The sequence below is a fragment of the Ceratina calcarata genome, unplaced genomic scaffold (genome assembly GCF_001652005.2).
Source record: "Ceratina calcarata isolate Rehan_Ccalc_2016 unplaced genomic scaffold, ASM165200v1 scaffold554.2, whole genome shotgun sequence".
NCBI classification, from domain to species: Eukaryota; Metazoa; Arthropoda; class Insecta; order Hymenoptera; family Apidae; genus Ceratina; species Ceratina calcarata.
The window spans coordinates 343,556-366,391 of record NW_017176727.1 but is presented as its reverse complement, the minus strand read 5'-3'; the positions used below and the strand labels follow the sequence as shown (position 1 = coordinate 366,391).

General features: G+C 37.7%; 2 protein-coding genes across 7 annotated transcripts in view; one reads left to right on the top strand and one right to left on the bottom strand.

The window, feature by feature from the left end:
• The window catches only part of raskol (Ras GTPase-activating protein raskol), a 256,389-nt gene that overhangs the window by 116,179 nt on the left and 117,374 nt on the right, over nucleotides 1-22,836 (bottom strand). For 3 of the 6 annotated variants that reach the window (XM_026816986.1, XM_026816984.1, XM_026816985.1), the window contains 2 exons: nucleotides 7,283-7,399; nucleotides 2,029-2,094 (listed from right to left, as the gene is read on the bottom strand). The exons of 1 other annotated variant lie outside the window; for it this stretch is intronic. In XM_026816986.1, the coding sequence (XP_026672787.1) occupies nucleotides 2,029-2,094; nucleotides 7,283-7,399 (183 nt within the window). Of the gene's footprint in view, nucleotides 1-2,028; nucleotides 2,095-7,282; nucleotides 7,400-15,001; nucleotides 16,074-22,836 lie in introns of those variants that run through there. 2 more of the 6 variants (XM_026816987.1, XM_026816988.1) reach the window with 2 other exon arrangements.
• Nucleotides 16,073-17,384, top strand: LOC113464818 (uncharacterized). The gene is made up of 2 exons (XM_026817010.1): nucleotides 16,073-16,622; nucleotides 17,292-17,384. Exons 1-2 carry the CDS (start codon nucleotides 16,260-16,262, stop codon nucleotides 17,346-17,348), a joined length of 420 nt encoding a protein of 139 aa, XP_026672811.1. The 5' UTR covers nucleotides 16,073-16,259; the 3' UTR covers nucleotides 17,349-17,384.

Sequence of the window (22,836 nt, the reverse complement as noted above, 5' to 3'; positions counted from 1 at the left end):
ATATGAAAATTGTTATATATATTAAATTAGTAAATTATGAAACTAGATTCTGTTACTAGAAAAAAATTTGGAATTCTGTTATAATTCCAAAAAATTTCAAAGCTGACGCAAGGAATTACCACAAGTCAAAATCTTTCCAATTTGTACTGAAGCTATTATTGAAACTTCATTGGCACATGTAACTGATCACTTGAAGGCGAAATTGCTCAGAACTGGCGTGTTGCTCTAGTGCTGTCGGATAGCACTCGAAATCTGGGGCAAGTTTAACGAGTGCCGCGAAATAGCAAAGTTACCCATTTTGAATGGCGAAAGCCGGGTCGAGTATCACTCGTGAACGGATTCTCCATCGCTAAATTGACACGTTGCATCAGTTATCCGTTTAATCGCTGTAACGAGTGGCGAAAGAATTCGTTCCAGTAAACTCTCAACACTTCAATCAAAGCTTTCAATCCGCTCCCCGCAAAATAAGAAATATCGCAATACTACAATAATAAAATTTAGTCCAATCGTTAATTTAAAAATACTAACAGTCAATCCAATCATCGGACTGGAGATACCAACACATAATTTAATCGTCAAACCGGAAGAATGATTTTCTCCAAACGAATTGTAGTTCACGTAAACGTTAATTGACAGCGTGTCGATAACCTCCCTACGTAATTGAAAGCCATGGTGAAAGGAGAATCTCTCAACTGGTCTCGCGCTCCAAAAACTTGATTCATAAATGAATCCTCAGTTCCTGATCGGCATACATACTACCAGAACAGGACCAGACTGTGGAAGATAAGGAACGTAACGACTAGTTAAAAAACACAATAAGTGATGCTCGTCACGAAAATTGTAAGAAATTGTTCAAAACCAAACTGAGGAAGAACCAAATTGAACTAAAGAGGATACAAGACATAAGATTGTATCGAATAAAAAAGGTACTTGTAATAACATTAATAGAAAAACTAAAATAATATCAAATAGGAAAATACTGACTGAAAAAATAAGCAATGCTAGTGATTAGAAGCAAACAGAAGAGATGAACAGCTTGTAAGTGCGGGTTTCTATTTGTTAGGTGCACGAGCGGAAACACAGGCTGGTCCGTTCGTTTCCCTCGGCAAACAGCAGCTGCGAACGGAATCGCGGCCACATATGCGCTTATTTGAATAATTAAGCAATAGCCTTACGCAAATCAGTCGTACGTGAACGTGTTCTAACCGCCACCGGAACGGGAGAAATTGATACGATGCAAATTTAGCTAATTGGAAAATTGTCGGAAATAGAAATCCAATCAACATCGTATTTAAAATAAATGAAACACATGAAACTTTTACATTATCAATGCATTGAAAAGCGTAACGTAACGTAAAATGTTTCAGTGAGAAATGGCGAATTATGTTTTAACTGTTTTCGTGCAGGGTAAGAAGAAAGAAGTTTCACATCGATGTCGCATCTGTCAGTTGCGGGGATTCATTAAGAACTTCGCGAACTGCAACTGCGGCACATCCGATTTCCTAGCAAAAAGCAAGGTTTCCGGTCGCCGCTTTATAAAAACTGGCCGGGGATTTGTTACGAACTTTGATGAACAACAATAAGAGAAAAAAAGGAGGAGGAGACTCGATACGCGTCTGTCGTTGCGCGGCACTTTTGTCTGTACCTGTTGTGTCACTTTGTGTGGCACAACGTGAAATAAGAGCTCGCGAGCGCAAATTAACTGCAAGTATCGGGCTTGGTTGCGCGTAATTATGGAACCCGATTTCAATAGTCTCCAGCCGGCGATTCTCGTCTGTTTTACGAGCTGTAAAACAAGAACCGACACTTTTACTGTGGCATTGTTTCTACCGCTGCTGGTACAATTATCGCATTGCTCGATGAGATTGTTCGCATAATTGTCTCCGACTTAAGTCGAAACTTTTCTTACAACTATGCAGAGTGAAAGGTGGGTTGCTTAAAGACTTCAAAGAATTATAAACCAATTGTTTCTACAGTGAACTAACTACGATTGCGGAGGAGGAGGTATTCGAAAATTTAATTCTTTACCTTCATCATCTTCCTTCACCATTTCTGGCGGGAATCCCCTTGGCAGGGACAAGGATTTTAACTCACCTGTAACAGAAACAGAAATACATCATAGTTAATCATTTTGTTAAATTTCATGTAATTGGATACGTAATACAACTTTCGAAATTTCATTTCAGTACATAAAAACTATTTTTAAGAAAAAGTAGGATATAGAGGAGAAAAGAACATTTCGTTAGGATTTCTGCATTTACATTTCTTTTATCATTAAATTAATTGGAATAAGAAAAACGCTATTTCTACTAACACTAAATTATTAAAGAGATAGCTATATGGCTGATTTTATTCAAATAAGTTCAGTGATTGAGATTAACGACGTGATTGTATTTCATACTTGGAATACAATCGCCACTAGACTGCGGATTTTTATGTAAAAGGAAATATGGTATCAGTTAAAAGAATTTCTTTTATCACTTTATCTTTTAATATGTTGCATATTTGTATACATTACAAGCACTCTTTATTTCCTCAGATGCAATTTTTCGATAAATTTCATAAAATCTGCAGTCTAATTATCACATTAAATGTTTATAAACATTTCTAGCAAATGGGATAATTGTTCTCGTTGTTGTGAATGATATTTCACGGGTACTTGAGGCAAACATCCGTTTCGCAATTACCAATGATGACTCCCGGCATTCGCTCCCCTCGAATGACTCTACGACGGCTGAGCCGAAAATTAACGAAAGCGTTTCCATTGAACCCTACACTCGGGTCAAGTGCGTGATATGCGTTGTGTGTATCCAGTGTCCGTTCCGAGTTAGGGCAATCCCGCCAATTAAAGCAATTTTGACACCCCTCGATTCGACTCAGGTACTTGTTCGTTCAAAGATGTAAGTATTCATCTGTACCAAATTTTTTAATCAGATTCTCTTGTACTACTTTCGAATTCTTTAATCACAAATTATTTCGTCGATATTTTTTAATCAAACTTTGTTCAGTTTTCGCGCATTTCTTTTTAATTATTCCTAGTTTGTATTCATTGAAAAACGGAATGCATGTACGTCGGTTCTTCAAGGCTACTACTTCCGAGTGTAAATTAGTATCATGAGTTTCAACAATCTCGTTTCTTTGCAATCTCGATTCGCATTGCATAAGTAAGTCTACGTAACAACGCAACAATAACAGTAAAACTTTTTTATTTCACCCGCACGCGTATATAAATCATCTGAGATAGATAGAAACTCTCCGAGAACAATGGTTCCATTTAAAAAAAAATTGCTAGTCGCGACATGATGTCGGTCTCAGATATAAAAAATATTAGGATTTCTATCAAACTGGTATAAATATTCAACAGTTTTCGTGAACAGCTAAAAGTACCCATCGCTGTAAGTGCGCTAATTAGTTCTGTACGCCATTATCTTTTCATTATTGATGAAGAAAAAATTATTCCCGTTGCATCACGAACTAATTGAACTCTTATCTGGGTCGGAATATCGGACAACTGCACGGTTAATTGCAGCCTTGTGCTATTGTAACCGGCGTACTTAACAACAGAGTCATCAAGTATTAGATTACTTTGTGAATCTCGTCAGATATTAATTTACATTTTATTATTTTCTTCCTGAGAAACAAAAGCGCCATTGTTTTTAAATTGTCCATTCAACAAATTCTAATTTAATTAGATTCTAAAATCACCGCAATTTGTTATAGTTTAATACAAATTTAACGAATTATGTTTATATTAAGGTATCAAAATGTACTCGATTAATAAATTATTTTGATAATATATCTACTCCAATATCAACATATTTAATTACTTGAGTACTATCTACATTAGCGAATCATTTGATTACTTTGATACTAATAAAAATTATCGAAATTAATTCAGGAAAAATAATGCGGACATAAATTCAATGAAAGACAAAATCTAGTTAGAGATAAGCGATTGAACTAAACATTTAATGGATGACGTCTTTTTTCACGAAACAGATGACAGCGGGAGAGACAAACGACGCGACATGTGAAATTCAAAGCTTATTTGCCCGGCGACACGTGGCGTCGAAGGAAAACCGGGTCAGCTCGGTAATTAATTCACCTTTGACTTTTACGTACTCGGCAATTTGATTCGCGTTCACCGCGAAATTGATTTTCGTTTGCGTTCGCAGAGTTTATTTTTCGATCAACCAAATTGCTCTTTTTGTGATTCCCGGCCGCGAGGTTTTCGCTACGCCAATTCAACGGGAGCTCAATAAGTAAAAATTGGCATTGTTCACGGAACAATGCTGTGCGAATAACAAAAAAATTAAAAAAAAAACGAGTTCATCAATTGGTCGTTTTTCCAACTGGACGGAACTACGATTTGCCGATGGCGAATAGTCATAAAGATAAAGCGATATAAAAACGGTCTCTCTTGTTTTCAAAGAATGGAAAATAGGAAGAAAAATTCTACGTGCTTTCCCAGCCGCATTCGGTGAGAAAAATCGGGTTTTTGTAGCGAGGCCAGATCGGTGGGACAATTAGCATGCAGCGAATGTCATTGTTTCGGTCAGGGCACGGAATTTTTGCGTAATCCGGTGAAAGCCGTGTCCGACTCTTCCAATTTCCACGCTACCGCGGTCGTTCCACTTCTCTCGAGGCATCGCTCAAAAATTTTCCTCGCCGAATCGCGTGCCACGCTTCGCACAGCGCGAACATTGCTCTTTACACGCCGAGTTTATACACACGAACGCTCGAGCAGGATCGACGATCTCTTAACAAGTTGTTAACTCTCTTCACGCTTTCTTGGGACGGGAATGCTACATTTTATTATCCGGTTATCGATCCAATGACGAGATCGTTAAAGATTACGGACGTGGTAAAAACGTTCGAAGTGACTTTAATTTGTAGAAAAATCACACGTTCATTAAGTATAGTAAAGTGATTCTGAAAACTATGAGATAAGAATAATATATAATCGCGTTTTTCATCTTGTGAAATGTATAAATTGAATGGAGAAGAAAATAGATATTGGAAAAAAAAAGAATATAATGAAAGAAGTGAAATGGGAGCGGTTATCGATACGATTTTTACTACTGCCCTCATGCATACACATAGGAGATATGAAAATGGGCCATTGATAACTGTTAGAACAGCGACATAATTTTCTAAGCTTTACGCTTGGAGTTGAATTTTTCTCCTATATTATAAGTATTACCGCTTGTAATTATTTTTGTGCTGTAGTTTCTACAATAATTTTTTTATACTTCTAATAACAAATTTTATAATTCATGAATTAATCCAAACTCTTCGCATGCAGAGGTGTATTGTTGCGGATTGTCTCAAGTGGCATGCGTTTTCAAACCATCTTACATTTCACACAAGGCTTAAAATTATATCATTCCTTTATTTTTTCTTTCATTCGTAAATCAAATTAAGATTGATATGCTCTCTTACGTTTGCATATACTTAGTCTTGCCATTTACGATTAATTTACTTGTTACTTTCACATAAAAAACGAAGTTGAGAAGAGCGTAAATTTACGGTTATTATAAAATTTGCTTGGCCGTTATCACCGAATAAGCCGTAAACGCATAAGCGTAGAATAAATCATCCGCGACAGTGATGCATAAACCGCCCACGGGACCAGGACGATCACGTCGACTGTAGACGAAGTGGCTCGTTAATAAGGCAGGATTGTACATCAACAGGCCGCTGCACGTCAGTACCACCCTGCCAAGACAGATTATCATCGGATACGAGAAACCAGGCCAACGATTATCTAGCCGCACCGGCCAAAAACCCATTGACACTCTTTCATATCTCTCCATCAAAAATATGCATTGATACAATCTTAGACAAAATGTTTCCTAGACCAAAATTATGCTCCATTTGATAATATGATGTTTAGTTATTTTGTAATATTCCATACTGTTACAGTGTTACTTTTCATTATTATATTATATACATGTCTAATTAATATCTTACAATTTATTAATCCCAACAATTCTTCAGGTTAACTCGCTGATTTAAGAAGTGAAACATGTCTGCAAACATTTTACCAAATCTTTGAAAGAGCATGTGTCCATGCAAGAGTGTCAATGAAGAGATGATTATCGATGACCTCGAGGTGATGCAGTATTAAATGTCAGGAGAGCAAGGTTGTCGGGCATGGAAAAAGTGAGAAGCGGGAAATATGGGTCACCTATGTGGACGGGAAGGTTCTTTTTGCCGTTAGCGTAGAGAAATTCGAATTCCGGGAGAGGTTCCTGCAACCCATGCTCGGTATCGGGATCAGGTCCGTATTGCGGTTCTCCGTTGTGCCAGTTTCCGCCAATCGGGCCGCTGGAGGCGTAAAAATATCGCTGGCCCGTTTCCAAACGCGCGATCTTCGCCGCGCACCGCGTAAACAGTCGAAAAACTGTTTCCGCGGCTGGACCAAGGAGAAGCCGAGGAAAATATATTGAAGACCTGCCCCCGTCCTTGTTTCTCCTTCGTCTCAGATCTCGACAGCGGAAGCGTGGAAGAGATAAAATTAGGCGCGTGGGTTGAAAACGAAGGATTTCGGTCGATTTTTTGTTTCAACGTTTCTATGTTTCAGGTTCGAAACTTGATCGTGGAAAAGGAAAGTAGGTCGCAGTGCTGTTTTCTCGGACGTTTCGACAAGAAGTTGTTTTCAATTCGAATAGAATGAAATAAGAGAAAAAGGCAGTGAAAGGGCAGTTTTTATGCAGAGCATGTGCTCTACTTGGCTTTGGAACGGAGTATTGAAAGCGTGATAAATTTGTGTCCTTGCGAATTACGTTTGCCAAGAGGGAAACGATGTTTCAGTCGTAAAAATCGCAAACGATACGAATTACGATCGATGAATTTATGCTATCTATATTATTTATATAAATACCTTTATTTATTTTAATAACTTCATAATCCTTTAATCAAGAATTCTTCTGTCCTTACGTTATAAATATTCTAATGTTTCTACATTTAATATGTACAAAAATTGTACCTGAAATAAGTGCACTCAACTACAGCATGCTTTTCGTAATTCATTCCGAACCACATTATGGATGAGCAAAAAAAATTAATAATATAAATTCAGGGTCGTATTTGAATTATATTTCAACTAGCTCGTAGGGTGTAAATGCAATCTAGTTGTGGACTGAATGCAAAGCTACCATTTCCACGAATCAAAACGATGAGCCAGAAAGGGTAATTACATTATCTTTTTATCTCTGGGTATACTTATGAATGAAAAAATAAATAAATAAAAAACTATTGCTTGTAATGTCCCACTTACACTCCGTGAAAAGGCGATTAGGATCGTGTTCACTTAACGAGGACAATTCGGGATCCAAAGTATGTCTCTGTTGCAACCCTCTTCTCGGAAGGGTGGAAACCCTTCTTAGCAATGGCGCTATGCATGTAAACATCACAATTATCATTTCAACACGGTTACCTTTCCAACGCAATTCATAAAATATTAAACTAAATAAGCGATAAAGCATTTGCGACAAGGAAAGAAGATTATTTTGTAAAAGTGAAAGCAACGAACGAAAATGAAACAAAAATGATATACACAGTCATTTATATACATACAGTCATATGAAATTGAACATAAACAGATAATTCTTATTTTCTACATGACGTTCGACATTCATTTTCACTCTCATACTTGATAAAAATTAGAAAGAGAATACGCATTTTGAGAAATGCGGCATCTCAGTTTGGAAGAACTTATGTCGTGTCATTTTTGTACTCCGCAGTTTAAAGTGAGAGTCTATCACAGATAAGAGTGACGAAACACGGAAACACATCCCTAAGCCTATCTTTCGGCTCCACGTTTGGGTTGTCCACTCATTCATAATTTCCAGAAATGATATGCAATAGTGCATACACGATCCTCGTAGTACCAGGGATCGAATGAATTTGCACTCATTCTCATTGTGTTTACAGTTATTTCCAAGGCCGTCGCATTATACCATGAGAAATAGTTTTGACTCGCCACCGATTGTCCTTTGTTCAATTTCTCTCGTCTAACGTTTAGAAAGCGCTTTCTTCTTTTATCTTCCATCTCAGTGCCAGTTTTAATTAATACGAGATTGTCATGAAATTTTTTTAGTGCCAATTTCCTTGTAATCGGATGCTCCGATTGGAATTGACCTGTGCAACGATTTTACAAAATGATATGTTAGACAATAAAAATGCGAAATGCATTAAAAATTCAATTCATTTTGTACTAGAAAAATTATAGCAAACGTAGATTCTGCTTGAACGATCTGATTTCTCCAAATAAAGATTGTTCAAATAACTACGTGTACTTTTAACATTCTAATATAAATTTCAATTAGAAATTAATAAAAATATAATTGCACGAAATAAAATAAATTAAACCCGAATCTTTCAAATTCAATCATGTATTTTCTTAATAACATTGAAACGATTCTCCAAATCTCGACAAGTGTTATGTTAGCATTATTTTCCAAGAACTATAGGACTCGGCACGAAATCACAGTCGCTATCAACGAATTTCCTACGCGGCCGCATAAATTCATCGCTGTTTCGTTTGTCAAATAGTTGCGTCTCGAACGCCGAGTTCCCGAGGCGCGACCCTTTTCGCTTCGCCGACTCGACATTATTGCATTTCCATATAATTCAACCGGCGCAGAGCAACTTTCTTACGCGATCCAGTTTACTCGATTAACCTCCGACACTTGAAAACTGGCAACGCGTCCCCGAAGAGAGAGGGAAGGGACAGGTTGATTTAATGAAACTCGACCGACTTCTATAGCGGTTCGTTAAAATGTAAACTAATCTAATCCTGATATTTTATTTTCTGCGCGTTACGATCAATACCGTTCAAATTTCCTTTTACTTTTCGTTAACCCCATCTGGTTTCTATCAATCAGTATAGCCATATGGGAATACAGTATACGCTATAATTTATAATAATTCTAAATTGTACGTATACAATATTTTTTCAAGCTAATGTTTTATTTAATTTGCTTGTGTAAACTAGACTGCTGAGTAAGTGAGTAGGTGAGTAAATTGATTTTTGATATTCCATTTGCCAACGTAAACTAATTTACGAGAGACGAACTGATTATCTAAATGTGTTCTATAATTAATAAACGCACAGAACTGCACAATTTTGCATAAGACACGCAAATCGGTGATTATTGAGCAATAGGTGAAATGATAAATATTAAAAAGGAAAGGTGTGGCGGATAATGAGAAGACTATCAACCATTGCACTTCCTGCACGCGGAGTGCTTCTCCGCTGCCCGTACAAGGAGGTTGAGTCATACGAGTTAACGTAGGTGGAGCAAGAGATGGACCTAACCCAGTGTCCGATAACGTGACGCCTCTTCCTCAAATGCTGTTTAACAACTAATCAGGAATAATTTCACGTTGCCAATATAATCGATCTTCAAAATCTGGACGATATTTAATACTTCAAAACTCTCAACATATTTGAATTTCTCGAGTGCATGGATAATAAAGTACTTCAAACTTGTCCCATTTTTATCTCATAGAACTGCCAAAGAATTTTAATATCTACAATTACTTCGCTTCTCTTTTTACTGAAAAAAGTTTATCTTTTATTAAATTATTGTCATTTTTAAAAATGATTTCCCATCACATTGATTCATTGAAGAAGAGATGTGTTGGATGTTGAAAAAATAAAAAGATATTCTTTTCACGTTAATCTATTTCAAGAAAGGAAAGAAAGAACGAAAGTAAGCTTTCGATGAGAGAGGCGAATTTACCAGAGAATTTCTAGACGTCACGATCGCTTCGCCATTTCTTTGCTCGATTATCTTGTCGCTGTTCGGCGTCTATAGGTTTTTTTCTTATTACAAACGATAGATGCCGAGACGGAAAGCGGCCAAGAGAGCTTTCGCGATCGTTCGACCGAGCCATTCGACTAGCCGAAGCAGGCGGAAGAGGAAACCTCGGTCGAAACAAAGCGACCATTACTCCCGTCCCACAGCTGACGGGATAACTCATAAAATCGCTGCTTGTTATTAGCAATTTCTCGAACTTGGTTTCGCCAGGCAAACGATTATTATGTAACTCTTACGTGAAATTAAACTAATCTCTAAATGAATCCACCACTCAAGCAAATAATTTTTTATGTCAATCTTATACTTATTCAATATCATTTGGTATCACATGACAAATAAATTATTATCTATTTAAATTGAATATGGAATTTTATTGTTCTGAAATTACAAATATTTTTGTAAGATATCCACATTCTGTGACACAATGGATGTATTGACAACAAATTAAACTTGTCTTAAGGTTCAAGATGTAATAATTTTTTAAATAGACTTGCAAAATGTCTAAAATTTTGCACAGTATTTTATTAAAGTGATATCTAGTCATTGTTAAAATTTAAATGTTTTCTCATTGGTTTTATGTAATAGTTCATACGACCTTAAGACAACGCAGCGAATAAATGAATGGACAATCCTTGAAAATAATATTGATACAGTTCCCTTAGTTCTTGTTTAAACACGAGTGCAATTAGCCTGGTTCCAGTGGACACGGCCCAAACTCGTAGACTTAATCGAGTTCGAGGCGAACAGGGCAGTGTCTCAGTAGCAATTAAGCAAGAGTATACCCCGGTGGTTAAGTTATACCCCGTGTAACCGAAGCACCTCACCGCGGGATCGCGTTACCCCGGCCCATGGCCATTGTCTCCTTGAATTACGTCTTCTAACTTTCCCAGTTTTATTCTTATTCTATCTCGTTTCCACTACACGCACACCCTACTAGTAATCGTGACACTACTCCATTACGTCTTGCTATCAAATCTCTACATAAACATTCTGCAAATGTTCTTCAGTGCTCTTTCACTCTGTATCATACAATTTAAAAATGTTTACAGGATATTTCTTTTAAAGTTAATATTTCTTATGCGTTTACCAGAAATTCATTCTAATTGATACTCTATAATTTTTCTTTATCAATCCTTAATATTTATTACAGAACTATTTCATTATCTTAATTTGTATAAAATTTCCTAATTTTATCCGATACTTTGAAAACCCATCGCAAAAAGCATCTCAAACAGCAATTAACGTCTTAAGATTGATTTAACCGAGCTTAAATGCATACAAGTGTCTGCTTAAACAACAGCGGACGTCAATTCCCGCAGGGGGTCTCAGTTGGACAACGGTTTCACCACGGAGTCGCAGCTGACAGTGATTTTTAATTAAATGTACGGACGTTTCAATTAAAATCTCCTGGTGTCGGCGTTTCTCGCGTCGCTTCCCACCCCCCCGTTACCATCTGTTCCACGTCTCTGTTCAACGAACGACATCCTTTGATTGCTGCTTCACCCGTTACAAACCCACCCGGTACGATGTTTCAGCAGTTGTCGCCAACCCTCATCCTTTCACTCTGGTTAGTTGATTTTTGGTATAAGTTAAATACAATTTGCAACACGTCTGCCTTTGTAACACGAGTTTGCCAAAGTTTTAGCAAAAATAAATAAAGCAAACTTTATATGTCAACTTTTAATTTTTAATCTTTGCTTAAGTGATAGGAAACCGAATGAACCACTTTAGAAACGGATAAGAAATTGTAACCGTACAGGATATTACCATAATCGCAAAACTTATTGGAAGCAGCATTCCGCTATATGTATAACAGGAATTTCATCGACGTTTTGCGTCACAGTTTCATGTTTGAAATCGTCGAAGTGAAGTCATGCGAGTGAAAATACTTTTGACCACGTACCAACACGGAAAATCGTACGCGGCATTAATGACGCGAGACAAACAGGCTGCGGTTTTCATTTCCGCAAAAATACCGAACGCGGCCTGGGTAATTTACATGTTTTGAAGCACCTCGTGCCACTAGGTTTATTAACAAACGCGTATAGATGATGGAGCTTTTTTTGCGAAGCCTACAAAGCGAGTTGGATGAGAAAATGCGAGATTGAAAATGAAGAGATATCAATTAGCACCAGAACCGTTCGAGCTACAAAACATATCACGTCACTCTTTTGCCAAATAAACATTGATTCATTGAAGAAGAGATGTGTTGGATGTTGAAAAAATAAAAAGATATTCTTTTCACGTTAATCTATTTCAAGAAAGGAAAGAAAGAACGAAAGTAAGCTTTCGATGAGAGAGGCGAATTTACCAGAGAATTTCTAGACGTCACGATCGCTTCGCCATTTCTTTGCTCGATTATCTTGTCGCTGTTCGGCGTCTATAGGTTTTTTTCTTATTACAAACGATAGATGCCGAGACGGAAAGCGGCCAAGAGAGCTTTCGCGATCGTTCGACCGAGCCATTCGACTAGCCGAAGCAGGCGGAAGAGGAAACCTCGGTCGAAACAAAGCGACCATTACTCCCGTCCCACAGCTGACGGGATAACTCATAAAATCGCTGCTTGTTATTAGCAATTTCTCGAACTTGGTTTCGCCAGGCAAACGATTATTATGTAACTCTTACGTGAAATTAAACTAATCTCTAAATGAATCCACCACTCAAGCAAATAATTTTTTATGTCAATCTTATACTTATTCAATATCATTTGGTATCACATGACAAATAAATTATTATCTATTTAAATTGAATATGGAATTTTATTGTTCTGAAATTACAAATATTTTTGTAAGATATCCACATTCTGTGACACAATGGATGTATTGACAACAAATTAAACTTGTCTTAAGGTTCAAGATGTAATAATTTTTTAAATAGACTTGCAAAATGTCTAAAATTTTGCACAGTATTTTATTAAAGTGATATCTAGTCATTGTTAAAATTTAAATGTTTTCTCATTGGTTTTATGTAATAGTTCATACGACCTTAAGACAACGCAGCGAATAAATGAATGGACAATCCTTGAAAATAATATTGATACAGTTCCCTTAGTTCTTGTTTAAACACGAGTGCAATTAGCCTGGTTCCAGTGGACACGGCCCAAACTCGTAGACTTAATCGAGTTCGAGGCGAACAGGGCAGTGTCTCAGTAGCAATTAAGCAAGAGTATACCCCGGTGGTTAAGTTATACCCCGTGTAACCGAAGCACCTCACCGCGGGATCGCGTTACCCCGGCCCATGGCCATTGTCTCCTTGAATTACGTCTTCTAACTTTCCCAGTTTTATTCTTATTCTATCTCGTTTCCACTACACGCACACCCTACTAGTAATCGTGACACTACTCCATTACGTCTTGCTATCAAATCTCTACATAAACATTCTGCAAATGTTCTTCAGTGCTCTTTCACTCTGTATCATACAATTTAAAAATGTTTACAGGATATTTCTTTTAAAGTTAATATTTCTTATGCGTTTACCAGAAATTCATTCTAATTGATACTCTATAATTTTTCTTTATCAATCCTTAATATTTATTACAGAACTATTTCATTATCTTAATTTGTATAAAATTTCCTAATTTTATCCGATACTTTGAAAACCCATCGCAAAAAGCATCTCAAACAGCAATTAACGTCTTAAGATTGATTTAACCGAGCTTAAATGCATACAAGTGTCTGCTTAAACAACAGCGGACGTCAATTCCCGCAGGGGGTCTCAGTTGGACAACGGTTTCACCACGGAGTCGCAGCTGACAGTGATTTTTAATTAAATGTACGGACGTTTCAATTAAAATCTCCTGGTGTCGGCGTTTCTCGCGTCGCTTCCCACCCCCCCGTTACCATCTGTTCCACGTCTCTGTTCAACGAACGACATCCTTTGATTGCTGCTTCACCCGTTACAAACCCACCCGGTACGATGTTTCAGCAGTTGTCGCCAACCCTCATCCTTTCACTCTGGTTAGTTGATTTTTGGTATAAGTTAAATACAATTTGCAACACGTCTGCCTTTGTAACACGAGTTTGCCAAAGTTTTAGCAAAAATAAATAAAGCAAACTTTATATGTCAACTTTTAATTTTTAATCTTTGCTTAAGTGATAGGAAACCGAATGAACCACTTTAGAAACGGATAAGAAATTGTAACCGTACAGGATATTACCATAATCGCAAAACTTATTGGAAGCAGCATTCCGCTATATGTATAACAGGAATTTCATCGACGTTTTGCGTCACAGTTTCATGTTTGAAATCGTCGAAGTGAAGTCATGCGAGTGAAAATACTTTTGACCACGTACCAACACGGAAAATCGTACGCGGCATTAATGACGCGAGACAAACAGGCTGCGGTTTTCATTTCCGCAAAAATACCGAACGCGGCCTGGGTAATTTACATGTTTTGAAGCACCTCGTGCCACTAGGTTTATTAACAAACGCGTATAGATGATGGAGCTTTTTTTGCGAAGCCTACAAAGCGAGTTGGATGAGAAAATGCGAGATTGAAAATGAAGAGATATCAATTAGCACCAGAACCGTTCGAGCTACAAAACATATCACGTCACTCTTTTGCCAAATAAGTATGAGTTTTAGTAAGTTTGATTTCCTAAATGTTTCATCCTTATATTATGTAAAATAAAGTGTTGTATCTTGCCGATGCGATGCATCAGCAAAAAAGCTTCACAGAAACGTGATTCATGTGGATTTACATCACCCGGGGTATTGTCTATCTCCAGTAATGCCACAGACAAATGTAATTTTCTATGGAACAATTCTGTTAATATATCTGATAATATTATGAAACACTTCTGTTGAAATAGTTTCAATGATTTGGTTCCATTTCGAGAAACGTTCGACAAGTTTATTAAATAATATAAATCGCCAAATTTAATATTAATCAAACACCAATTATTAATTCCAGTTTAATGCTCAACGGTTCCAGTATTCAACTACACGATTTCTTATTTTCGTACATCAATTACAACAACAACTATTTAATAATGTACTATTTTTATGCTTTAATACTGCAATGAATATTAAAAAAAAGAATACGTTTCAAATGAAAGATATTTCTCATTTGAGAAATCGTGTAGGTCTCGAGATATTTTCCAAGCTCCGCGCAGCCAATGAAAAAGCAAGCAGATTCGCGACAGAGCCAAGCCTGTGTCTGAATCACTTACAGACGCTACTGGAATCGTTTTCCTCGATGCCATTCAGTTCCATCTGATTCTTCCTCTTGCGTCTCATAATGGAGTTCCACACCTTTTTACGACTCATCGTGAACATCGACTACTACCAATACAAGCTCTATTGCAACACCTTCGTTTCGGTGTGAACCGAGCCAATGACACTCCTTCGTGGCCCGATTTTCCAACGGGATCACGTGTGCCGCGTTGATGTCCCCAGGAAGTAGGTTAATCGACGTTTCCTCCCGTTAACGAGCATTCGTTATCGAATAGCAATTAGCAACATCGCTCGCAAAACTAGTTCCAAACGAAAAACCTGACACGCTGCACTCTGTGATGTCTCTGTTTGATTATTTATAAGCACCAGGCTAGCCAAATGGAATTGTTTCATTGAATTATGGAATGCATTTAACAAATGTTCCACAATTTGATTCAAATTATTCGTTCACCGTTTCGAAGCACAAGGCATTTATGAAAACATCATTATGGATTAGCAATTAGCAATGACATCTGAAAATCATCAACCGAAATATCTTACTTAAATGTTCTCATATAGAAATATAAACCGAATGTTTTACACATTTCTATCTTTTGACGAACATACTTGATTTTCAATTTAAGTCCAATAAGATGATATCAGATCATCAACTGTGTGCTAATTTTAATTAAAACTAATTGATTACAAACTTAAACAAGTTAGTGTCTCTATGTAATTGTTCACGGCTTTTGATTCAATATAATCACACGATTCCAGCATTTGAGTCACTTAATGCACTTCACAAACTGTTCCGCGATTAAGTCGAAATTGCTCGAGCACGAAATCGGATAAAATCCAGCGGAGTCACCGATTCGTTCGGCCGACAGATTCTAAGTAGTTCGAGGCGAACCGTCGCTTCGTCGGTCCCCTTAGATTGAGCGAACGAGCGCGGTATCGTTACTGCAATTAGACGATCCGTGGTCTAGTGACAGCTCCATAATTAGTTCGCGGTTCGCCTTGGACAGGGCTCTGCTCCCGTTCGATTCACGATCACCGAGCACAGTCAGCGTTTACCCGATGCCCCGAGATTACAACTTCTGGTCGCACGCGATCGAACAGCGATTTGTACATTATAGCATCAGGTTGTGTAAGACTTTCGTTCACGTCACCTTAAAACAGTTTATGTAGCAGCTCGTAAATTTTGCATAACAACTTTCTAAAGATTAATTACAATAAGTGACTTGTAACAGCTTTTAATTTAATCTAATCACAGTTATGAGTGTAAAAGAGAATTTTGCAAAAGTATCGATGAACAAAATGAATTTATTACACAACCTGAAGCGAAAAATTGGCAGACACGGGCTGGACAGGCGTAAATGCACTTGTATCGTCGCGGCGTGGCGAGGCAGACACACGAGACGAGGACGAGAACCAGAGGCAACTTTTATCGCATCCGGCGCGTTACGACGCGACGCGGCGAGGTCTCTTTCCACGATCGCAGAGAATAACGCGACCGCGCGCGTTAACCTTCCTTCCAATCGGCAGCTGCAAAATCGGGAACGGTGGGGACACCGCTCGAGGAAAATCAGCCGAAATCTAACAACGATCTTAACCGCGGCCTGGAAAACTGGGAAACAAGTACACGAAATGCGTGCGAATCTACAGACTCGAATAATACGCCATGATTAACTCCACAATTAATTCAAGGATTTCCATAAACGAATTATAAATTATGAAATGCTGCCTGAACCGCTAAAATGCTAATTTAACAAATATGATGTTCGACATATCAATTTGTCAATAAACGTTCATTCATTCTTAATTACGAAACCCAAACACTTAACCAAATGTGATATTATAATTAAAAATATAGCGGCAAAAGAACTTTTGAAAACGCAATTAAGTTTATTCTGTTCCAGTTGGTTTTTGGAAACTAAAACACAAATCTAGTAGATCTTAATTAAATAAAGGATTCAGGTCTTAGATTATCATATTCTCTAATCAATGTAAACTTCGAGAAACAAGCAATTGTTTTACTAAAATCGTTCATAAATATTCAAAGAATTCTCTACTTTCACAACTCCAACACCAATTTCCATTTGGTTAGAGAAATTCATGTAAAACCGGGAACACTGGAGACCTTTAACTAACATCTGGTTCTCCTTTCCAGTAGCTCATTTAAATATACCAACTCATTTATTTTTATATATTTTAGCTTCGATCAGATTACGTTATGATTAAATGATATTCGACATATGACAAGTTGTAATTAAGTTACAACACTGTAATTAACGATTTGCATTGCAGAGTGAGTGGAGAACGTTATATGAAAAGTGTTCTTCAACGAAGATCTCGCGGACATGAGATGCGTAAAATATGATAAGTAAGTGAGTACAGAAAGACGATAATGAACTACAAAATATGTTAATAGACGAAATAAATCAAAGTTAAAATACTTTCCTATTTGTTCTGTCAATAAAACATTACTTTTCCATATTATTTATAATTTAAAAGTATTAAATAATTAATTATAATAATTACATGAAAAAATGTCATCCAATTTTCATAGAAATTGATTTGCTGCTCTATTATTCAAANAATAAGAAGACAATATAAGAATAAAGAGAATTGCATTCCCTTTTTTATTTATCAATTTGCACAATCGGGTAATGCAATAAACTTATAGAACACGTATCACGTTATCTCACTGGATGACAAAAATCACTGATGATAACATTTCTGAACAATTCCTTTAGAAACGTCGTGTCAACGGTGACCACTAAATCTGCACGTTCTAGGATTTTCGCCACGATTAAATGCGAAAGGCTACCGAAGGCGGACTGTTTGCGCTGTCGGTGGATCTGTCTTGGGACAACCAGAGGATATGCGGTTGTCGGTGACGATAAGTGCCCCGCCTGTGCGACAGGAAGTCGTTCCTCGTCCAAATAAACGACTGGATTAAGCCGTGCGTGAAGCAACCATCACAAATCATCGCCGTTCGATTGTTCCCGCGCGTATCGACAAATTACTCAAAAATTCAATACAGTACAAGTCGATACTTTCCATTTATTAATACATGATAATTTCGCAGCCACCAACTCCACAATCGAGTCTATCATTGTTTCTTATTTATAATAAAGGAAAAACTTTTATGTCTGTCGAAAGATAGTACTGACAATGTTAATATCAATCGATTTTACTAAAAAATTCATTAATTATTAAACAGTTGTTTCTTGTACCTTATTGTTTGATTATAGAATTTATGAACGTTCTACCTACGCTTAATATCGATAACCGTAACAACTTTAGCTGTCAAAACAGTGTTTTGCTGGTATAGCTAATGTGGAGAGCTTGTTAATCCGAAACAATAGACTTCGCACGAATAAATACACAGTACATCGCGCGTTGGAATGAGAGCAATGGTAATTAACGAGCATGAAATCGCGCTCGGGGAACAATAGGGAAATTAGGGTCGCCTGTGTAAACGAGGTAAGGTAACAACGCGTCGCGTAGAACTTTATTTCATACGCTCAATGTATCAAGAGCGAATTAGAAAGCACTTTCCAGCGGTCTCTTCCGCGTTACGTATTCAGAGCAATCATGCGTTCGATGAACAGATCATTGAGTTTGATAGAACAGATCATACTTTGTTTTAGGAAACAAAAATATATCGATGAAAACAAAATGTTTGTCGTCAATGCATGATAATTTGTAACAAGCATACACGTGTAAGAAAAATCAGACTTTAAATTTCAGTACGTTCTAAAGAATTCCAGAGCTTAAGAATTATTAAAGGGTAGAGGCTCCTCCTTTATTCTCTGATTCTGATCATTAGGAATTCAGGGAAGCATCGTTGGTCGCGTCACGTTCCGGCGGTACGCGCCGAGCATGCGAACCGGTCGATTAGCTCGAGCACAAATGCTTAATCACTCTTCTTCCCACTTAACGGTTTTCGGCCGTGGTACACGCGATCTACGAAAAACTGTAACGTCTAAAACCGGCGAGCCCGTTAATTACCGTAAATTGCTACAGAACTAGATGTTAGACTGACACTATAACGAGATCAACTTAAACACTTGCTTCGGAAATCGTAAATAACTTAAATAATATATGATTTAGTTTATTAACTTACTAATCAGGGCAATCGAGTTAACTAAATTATTTCTAGCAGAACTTTCAAAGCAAAGCTTATCACAGAGAAGACAAGAAATTGTAGAATTCATAATCGATTATTTTAGAAAGAAAGACATTCTAATAATTTAAGATCAGCAATGGCAACACAACGTTTAGTTAAGACTGTTATTAGTCGGACAGGGAAGAGTTAAGTTGTAAATCTTTCCTGTACGATTTGATTACGAGAGAATTGAAATTCTTATAGGCTATTCGTTACATAACTGCATAGACATAAAACGAACGAGAATGTCCCAGAGGATTCGCCTGCAGCCATGATATTTTACGTGGCGTGGGTGGGAAAATACGCGTGTGCATTCATGCGTACGACGACGCGGACGCACCTCGAACCTAACCGTACAAGCTAGGATGGTTCTTCCGGTACGATGGCATATCCGGTGCTACAAACAATAACTTCAACTATGATCACGGCTACCAAGTCTCTCGAGTCTTTCTCAATTCATCGTTTCAATTATTTTATCGTTATTTGTTCCTCGAGCGAAGTCTAAGCAATATCATAAATGTAAAGTTTTTTAACAGATGCCTAACATTTATTTTCTTTTTATCAAAACATTTGTAATAAAGTTAGTTGCAATAAATGTTTGATTCATTGAATGCAATGGTCTTCAAGGTATTAATGAATAAGTGCTTGAAGGTTTTATTATTGAAATGACAATTCCAGTTGTGGGAGTCCCGGTGTACAAACGAATGAATGAGTAAGCACTGATGACTCAAGCAGAATAAGCCGGGAACAATATATAAGCTAAAGTTTAACTAAAAGGATTCCCAATGTATCTACCATTGTCATAATCGTCTCGATCTTTGGAAACATATAAATTCCTAACACTATTTAAAGAATCAATTGAAGAATAACTTCGCTTTTTCTTATCATTTTAATAACAGCAATCAACGACTAAAACTAATACGTATACTTCGTGTTCAGTTAACATTACACAAACAAAAAAGAAAAAAGGATTTATCAGTTTCGTACAATTTTCTTGGTTAGTGATAAACGAGCAGCATAGAATCTTTTTGCCATAAGATAGAATATCGGGTTAAGCGAGCCCCGTTTATCCGAGCCACAATCTCGGCGTTGGTATTACATTTAAATTAATAATCCCCGTTGTGCGTTGGCTGATTGCCGTCACTCGGAAACGCGTCCGTTACACGCGTGTTATTATGGACAACGTGTAATTTCAATAATAATTATAATCACGCGTTTGATTGCGTTGCAACGACGAAAACGAAAACGAAAAGGAGAAAGGGATGTGTGAGTGCATCAGTGAAATTTCTTTTACCCTTTCCTTACACCCAGATATTTATAACCCCATGGACTAAAAGCGAAATCAGACAAATATCCACAATTCTCTTCTGATCTCGTTTATAAAAGATAGAATTCAACATTATCTGCGAACATAAACAATTGCTTTTGAGTTTGTATAGAATTTACCGTTTCTTCCTTTCTACCATTGCCGACAACACGCATAGAAAGGAAATTATCTCGTATTATCAAACGCAAGACAGGCAATATCCCAGGTGAGGATAGCAAAGGGACAAAGGCGGCGGTGCTCCTCGAGGTTTAAAGAAAAGCAGAGAGGAAATCCAGACGATATTGCGTCTGAAATGGAGCTAACCTAACTGTAAATCCAACGAGCACGATATCAAAGTGACAAAGCGACGTTCTTTGCGATTGCGGACAAGCAAGCTCTAACTCTTGTTGATATCGCGTCGCGAGATTCTTCAATCGGAACCCGGTTCTCTTCGTTTCTTACCTTTCATAAAGTGGAATCGACCATGCGTCCCAGACAAGTTCACGGGGAATTGGCTGGGTAGCCTGGGAGACCGGAATTCTCCGGAAGGTGAGAAATTCTCCCGCGATAGAAAGGAAGATTTAAATCGATGAGAGAAAGAAGTACTTTGACACGGCATAGCGTGGTGAGGCGAAGGTCGATTGTCCCTGGCGCGTTCGTGCGAACTTGATTTTCCGGCTGACGGAGCTGACAACACAGAGTACGAAAGGACCTTCCCCGAAATAAAACTGGAGCAAGGGATAGGATAATGAATGGTGGAAAATCAACGGCGCGAAAATTTCGCCCTTGTTACGTTTCACGCTTTTTTAAGAGAAAATAAAGCGAGGATGATATTTTGTTTGATTGAAATAAACTACCTGTCTGAAAGTGTAGTAGATACGAATTTATAGGAGAACGAGAGAAGATATGGATTTATACAAAAGAATAATTCTTCTGATATCCCCATCTCGAGGTTTGATAAAAAATTGAATAAATGCTGCAATTGACAATGAAATCTCAGTGAGTCAGAGTAAAGTGTTCACTAACTGTTGGTCTTGTGGCTGACTGCAGTGTGAACTGCAATTGATCGGATGCAACTGCAGTTTCGCGTCGATAACGTAGGAAATTTACTCCACTGAATTACCGCTGAGTGATACGAGTCGACCAAAAGCGCGGCCGACTTACGCGGCAGTAGAACGAGACGTTCGTGGTTTGACTCTGACACTTCTGACTGAACGAATTAAGGATGTATAGGCTATATACTTAAACAATGTTAGTATGTCGAATTTGTTATTATGGATTCCTATTACTAATAAAAAGCTACCTGCAAAATTTGAAATCAATTCATGGGTTTTTTGAAAAATTATAGTGACTTAAAATTCGCATGTACTCTTAGATTTTTTGGGTCATTCCAAAGGGAATGCATCGTATGCGTGTGCGGTATGAGTATGAGTATGAGTGTGCGTGTACCGGTACTAGTGTGCAGTATGCCTTCCTAAATTCCACCATATAACGGAGCGAATTTAACTTCATCCCTCTCTCTCGTTTCAATCAATCCATTTTGCTCGCGTTTTAGTATATCCGCGCCGCGAATAGTAGTTTACCAGTCAGACTTTGCTCGAGTACCAGAGGGAGAAAAGAGTTGTGGTCCTGTATCTCGGGTGGCCTGTCTCGTCAGTCGCTGGGGCTGTTCCTGTTCCATTCCCAGGTGCAGTGCGTAAGCTCCGTGAGACGGATTGGTCGTGGTCAGGCCACTCCTGCGCTGAGGCATCGTCATTCGGGTGCAGGGTCCTGCTCGGCTCGAACTCTGGTGCCCAAGTGAAGTCTGACATTTTGTTCTCACCTTAGTTTCCATTTAGAGTCAATAGTTAGTCCATAGTTAGAGTCAATAGTTAGAGTCTTGTTCGCAATCGTCTAAAATCCTTCTCCAATATTCGCTCCGTATAATAGGGTGGCAATTTAATAGGGAAGGGGGCAGTGGGGATTGTCCACTGTCCGGGTCTCGAACGTAGTCACCTCCACGCGGTGAGACCTGGGTTGGTAGCGTTTTCAAAGTCTTTGGAAACGGTACCAAGCGAAGAACTACGATCTAGTTTAAGAATCTCTGTATTTGTATGTTAAATTATATATCATTAACTTAATGTATGCGCTAATAAATATTGCGATAAGGCAAATATCTGATTTCCTTTGGATTAACAAATAAATGGATGAAACGAATCTTGGCATTTTTATTTTAAAATCCTTGCCCAAATGAACAATCCTAGGTACGGCTACTTAAAATCAATGTCCGAACTGAATTCACGAGTTAGACTTGGATACGCTAACAAATGAAGAACTACAATTTCCAATGACTTCCGATTTTTCAATAATATAATCTAAGTATGCATATATGC

Coding starts and splice junctions, on each gene's coding strand:
- LOC113464818 (XM_026817010.1), top strand. CDS start 16,260: ATGAGTGTAAAAGAGAATTTTGCAAAAGTATCGATGAACAAAATGAAT. Junction 16,623..17,291: donor CCTGGAAAACTGGGAAACAA/GTACACGAAATG, acceptor TTTGCATTGCAG/AGTGAGTGGAGAACGTTATA.